Here is a 6,000-nt window from a genome sequence, read left to right as displayed (position 1 = left end):
TTGATGTGAACTAAGTCATACTATATATATATATATATATCTATATATATATAGATATATATACACAGTACTGTGCAAAAGTCTTAGGTATATGTCAAAGAAATCCATAAAGCGAAGATGCTTTCAAAACTAATGAAATGAAATGTTTCTGAATATCAAAAAAATTACAATAAACAGCAGTCTACTGACACACTAATGCAGAAAACAAACATCTAAGACTTCTAAGAAATGTATATAAAAAATCTAAGGTGCCTAAGACTTTTGCACAGTACTGTGTATATCCTTTTTCTTTTCTTTGTTTTTTTTTCTCTTATCTTGTTTACATGTCTTGAATATAAAACTGAAAAGCTGAAAATAAAATATTGAAAAAAAAAACCCCACTTATTTCACTGTAAAAGTTTATTTTGATAAAATTAAACAACTGTTTATAATACAGTACATCATAAACGGACGGTAGACTGCCCACAGCGAGTTTCACACCTCCAAAATTACATTAAAAAACAGTGAAGCTGGACGGTATTGTGATTTTTTTTTTTTTTCTCCAAGAATATCATCATTGTGTCCTATAAATATTTGGTACAAAAAGAATGAATTACGATATAAACAAATGCAAAGTAAAATACATGGACATTTTTTTGTCATAAGCCTTCAGAGCAGACCACTGTCACAAAACACGACTCGAACAAGCTGCTGCTTTTCACCGTAATTACCAAAAAACATCATACAAACTCCTGATATCAAACCAGAATGTCATAACAAAACGTCAGAATCATTAAATGATCCAGACTTCATAGTGGTAAATTGAATTCGCAACCGTTCTAACTTTTTAATCATGTAGCGTTGAGGTTGACTGTTGTAATTCCCATCTTTTGCTTTACTAATTGGTGCGACATCAAACTCAAATGAGGAATGTGCTGCCTTCCAGTATTGGTTAATTACAACATTTAAAAAAACAAAGCTCTTTGTCTCACGTGTAGACACAGAAATGGGCTGAATAAAACCAAGCAAATAAACCAGCAAATAAAGAAAGTAGTACATATTGTAAGTACATATTGCCTTGCAACAGCTGCTTCAAGTGTAGAATAAACCAACGTTTGGGGGGGGAAACCGAGTTTTGTCTCACTGCTTATGTATCAAAAATAAGAATGAGAAACGGCAGCGGCTGCAATCTATGCCGGGCGAGCATGAAATAGAATACCTTTGGGGTAAAAACATTTGGATCAAATCTTCAACATATGTAAATACATGGGAGAGAACAGATATGAGCAAGTAAGACTTGGAAACTATGCTGAGTAAGATCAAGTTGAAAGTAGTTCTTTGTTTGAAAGACATTCAAGACGCAATGCTGGTTGTGAAAGCCCCGTCCTTTAGGTCAGTGATTCTCTTTTTCATATCAAGGACCCCGAATTTAGTCCAGATTAGGGCCGCGGACCCCCATTTGATGAGATTTTGTCTCTCGAACCCAAATCTGAGAATATATTTATTGTTAGATATGATTTTGTCCACAATTCCATGACTGTCTGTATTGTAGGTAGAGAGATAACAGTGAAACTATGATCAAAACAGTCATTCTTCTACATTCTCTAATTGCGTTAACTTCTTGCAAATGAAATAATGGAGAAGTTTAACAATTGATCAATTTGCTGGGGACCCCCTGGAACCCCATCAGGGACCCCTGGTGGTGCCCGGACCCCACGTTGAGAACCACTGCTTTATGTAAACGATAAAGCAAATTCTGAATGAAGACACTTTGCCTAGCATCACTCAACAGCTGTGTGTATCTTTGAAATTGTAGTTCGCTATAGAAAGAGACTCCAGTAAAATGAAACAATTATTCTAAAACTTCTCCTTCTAGCATAAGTTCAACCAAAGTTCTGACACATATACAGTTACTGAGAAGCTGACAAGGTAGAAATGATGTCGTGAACATATATATTTTTCTTTTCCAGTGCAGCACAGAGATAGACCAAAAACCGAGAACGTACGTAAACGAAAAGAAACCGATGCATTTTTGTCATATGGATTTTCCTCTCCTCCTCTCTTTTTCCCAGAGAAGGCTATTTTGAAAGCGAGGACTCCTTGAGAACGGCTCCTCTGGAATGGTCGTTTCACACGAGAAAGAGCAACAAAAAAAAAAAAGACATAAGCGATCATATAAAAGAGTCATCGGCCCCCTCCGGCCTCAGCTAGTCAACAGACTTCCAGGTCCGCGGTTCGGCTCGGAGGGCGGGCAGAAGGGCACTTAGTCAAAAAAAAAACGACAACAAAAAAAAAAAAAAATCTTCCACACACTCCTTTCATGAGAGACGCGGGAAGTGTTCGATCCTCGAATACGTCCGCAGTGGTTTGGTGACTGAAACCGGTTCAAAAAGCTTTGTTTCATTCAGTAAAGCAACAGGAAATACTCTGCAAAAATGGTATCCGGTATTTGGTAACCCAGGAGAGATTAAAGCAAAGCCTGGAAGTAGGAATAGTCCAATTCTGATTAAAAAAAATCCCAACTCCAAAATTTTCAAAATTCCCAGGGGGCGTTTCTGAAGATCTTTGGGTTTGGCCGATTTGGCTACCTACATCCAAAAGTTCCCATTCCAGTAATAGCTAGTGAGGACTATTTTTTTTTTTTTTTTTTCGTTTTTTGGCCCAGTCTGAAAACGATTCGCGCCAGGCTGCTGGACTGCAAAGCTCTCCATGCTAAGATGTGTGTGTAGCGAAGGCGGGGTTCGAAACCATTCCTTAAACTCCCAACAGTCACTACAGCATCCAGAAGGGTTTTCCTTGAATGGCCAGTGTTCGGGTCCTGCATCCCGTTAAAGAGAGAAATCCCCATCTGCCAGGACATTTGGCAGTTCACCGTGTGGGTGTGTGTTTGTGTTTGAACTGAGCGTGTGTGGTATGTGTGTTTCCTCGCGTTTTCTTAACGGTGCTCGTCCGTTCCTGTATTGATCGGAACGTTTCCTGATGTGGGGGAAACGTGCGCGTGGAATCGGCGTACTCGTTTTTGGGCGTCGTGTCTTCGTTAGCAGAAATCGCTGTCGTCCGCCCCGTACAGGTCGGCCAGTTTCCTGAACCTGGGCCCCCAGTCGCTCAGGTAGTGGTAGTCCTGCTCGGCCTCGGACGACGCCGAGCCCAGCGAGCTGAGCGACTCGGCCGCCGAGCCCGTCCCCTCGTAGGCGTAGGTGGCCAGCGAGTCGTAGGGCGGCGCCGTCGGGTTGCAGTCGTTCTCCAGCACCCTCTGGTCGATGAACTCGCGCACGTCGGCGTTGTCCCGGGACGCCGCGCCCACCTGCGGCGCGATGAGGCCGGCGGAGGAGGCGGAGGCGGCGGCGGCCCGGCGGAGCGGCGGGTACAGCAGGGTGTCGGTGGGGATGATGTCGCGCCTCTGCTTGGCCGACTCCTCCAAGGCGGCGGCGGCCTCCGGGTGCCGCAGGGCGCCGATGTCGAAGGCCTGGGTGTCCTCCTCGCCCCCGCCCTCGTCGTCGTAGCTCACCACGTTGTCCCGGACGTCCTCCTTGGAGATGATGAGCGGCTCCTGCTTCCTCTGGCGTTTCAGGGCCGTGAACAGGACCACGATCACTGTGAGAGAGAAGGGCGGAAAGAGCTTAGATGAGTTTTACAGTGTTTGTCAAGGCTAGGGTGGTGTTTAACGTGCTCAGGAAGATCCGGAGCTCAAAACACATCTCGATCAATGCCAGAATACGCATCTTTAACTCCAAAGTGAAGCAGGTGATGCTGTACAAAACACACAACAAACAGGCTACAAACATTCATGAACACCTGCCTCAGGAGAATACTAAACATCTGGTGGAGAGGCAAAGTAAGCAATGTGGACCTGTGGAAAAGGACAAGCCAGGATCCCATTGACTTACAAATTCGGGAGAAAGTGGAGTTCTCCTTCGAATTGTAGTTGTACCCCCAAGGTACAAGGAAAAGAGGTCTGCCCCAGGAACAGCTGGAGAAGAGGTGTCCAGGCAGAAATGTCTGGGAGGGGGCTCAACTGGGGTGATCTCTTAAGAACCGCCAACAACCGAGTGAAGTGGAGGACATTTGTCAATGGCCTATGCTCCCTAGAGGAGCAAAGGGCTTAAGGCAAGTAAGTTAAGTCAAAAGTTTGTGGACACCTGATTGAATGTACTGTGTTTTTCATCATCTTAAAGCCATTTTGATCGAAAGGCTTATGCGTAAATGCTTGAAATCTGTTTCTTAGACAAATATAAACAGTAAAGTTGATGCCTAATGTATGAATTTCTTTCCAAAGCCTTTGCCCTTTCCATCAAGGTAAAGGGGGGCTGCTTTAAAGAATCTAAAATATAAGATCGTTTTGCTTTGTCACAATCACTTTTTTGGTCGCCGCATAATTCCATTTGTGTTATTTCATACTTTTGATGTCTTCACTATTATTCTAAAATGTGGAAAATAGTAAAAAAAAAATGAAGAAAAATGTGGTGTCCCCAAAATTTTGATGGGCAGTGTATATTTGAAGAGAGGTTAGGAAACACTACAGTACCGTGGTAAATGAGGAGAGGAGAGATAATAAAGTTGTAACTAGTATAGAAAGTAAAATATTAACAGTAAAAAGTAAAAGAATGTCGCCACAAATGATGCAGGAACACCTTGGGCCAATCAGTAACAAGATGCATCATCCGCCCAAGTTTCATCAAAATGGATCCGGTAATCTAGTAGTTATGGCCTTTCAAAGTTTGACATTTTGACCTTTAATTACTGTATTGTCCTTCCCTCAGGCTAATCAGTGTCATTCTTTAAACACCAGAACACACTGACACAATGCATCGTCCTTCCAAGAGTCATCAAAATCGGACCGGTGGTGTCCGAGATATCATGTTTGAGATAATTTTGACCTTTAATTAAAACGCCTCCATCACACCATACGTGTATTCTTATTTTTTTTTTTTTGGTTTTTGTTTGTTTTACCCACTCCAATTTCATCATGGAATAAGAAATACAACAGTGGGTGGACACTAGGGCGGAACGATTTTGAAAAAATATCTAATTGCGATTATTTTGACTGATATTGCAATTGCGATATGATTTGCGATATTAGCGGGAATGATCATTTTTACATCATTATTCTCATTTTCATTGAAAAACGTATTAAAATGATTATGGTGTGATTTTTGCGGGGATCTGTACCAAACAAAGATGTTTTCTTAAGTCTGTAGAATATGATGTGTAGGCCAGGACATCTCTGCAGCACCACAATATTTCATTTAAAATGCTATTTTGACACATTTCACCTTTTAACAAATATCGTGCCTCCTGCGATTTGAAAATTGCAGTAGGCCATATTGCGATTTCGATAAAATTTCGATGAATTGTTCAGCCCTAGTTTGTAGTTTGCTTTAATTCTCCGCTGCAAATGTAAACACATGGCAGCATCTTCCTCCAAATGTAATGATTGTAGATTCGGTGTCGACATATTCTAAGTGATGATACGCATCATATCATGGCTTATCTTGACGCGGATTGACATGTGGACGACTTAAAGCTGCAATAAGCGATTTTCCGACCACTAGAGGGTGACAGAAACCGTGACGCATTTGTAAATAAAGCACAGCAAAGCCACTGGACAACGGAGGCCCCTAAGGACAAACCTAGCGAAGGACCGTGCATAAAGGCTAACAGCTAAGCTAAACGTACCTACGGAGAAGTGTCACCGGTTTAGTCTCGCTTTGCCAGATTTGTCTCCCGCTGAAGGTTACATGTCCCATAAGGCTGCTTTTAAACAGCGAGGGAGGAGCCAAGCTAGTTTTAAAAAAAATTTCAAGCTACTGAATGGGCCGGGAGGATTTGACAACAAGCTTTAGAAAAGAGGTGAAAACAGCAACACAGCTGGCTGCTGTGTGGATATTGGTTTATATCATTATATCTCAATGAAATCTCCACATAGCACACATTAGTTTCAGGATTGGTTATAAGGGCTGATATCGCTTATTGCAGGTTTAACAAAGGTACAGATACAGTATATCCCAAAATGACTGGAAA

The 6,000-nt window shown here is 42.1% G+C and overlaps 1 protein-coding gene across 1 annotated transcript in view; it reads right to left on the bottom strand.

The window, feature by feature from the left end:
- Nucleotides 1-3,016: 3,016 nt before the first annotated feature.
- The window catches only part of LOC139656864 (cadherin-6-like), a 53,386-nt gene continuing 50,402 nt past the window's right edge, over nt 3,017-6,000 (bottom strand). The window contains exons 11-12 of the mRNA XM_071534497.1: nt 3,326-3,573; nt 3,017-3,283 (exon numbers count right to left, since the gene is read on the bottom strand). Of these exons, the coding sequence (XP_071390598.1) occupies nt 3,017-3,283; nt 3,326-3,573 (515 nt within the window). The remainder of the gene's footprint in view (nt 3,284-3,325; nt 3,574-6,000) is intronic.

This window comes from Centroberyx affinis, unplaced genomic scaffold, assembly GCF_046629955.1.
Source record: "Centroberyx affinis isolate AG114_WGS23_722 - 3 ecotype Tasmania unplaced genomic scaffold, CSIRO-AGI_Caff_v1 ptg002560l_1, whole genome shotgun sequence".
In the NCBI taxonomy this organism is placed as follows: Eukaryota; Metazoa; Chordata; class Actinopteri; order Beryciformes; family Berycidae; genus Centroberyx; species Centroberyx affinis.
This window is presented reverse-complemented; position numbering and strand designations above follow the sequence as displayed.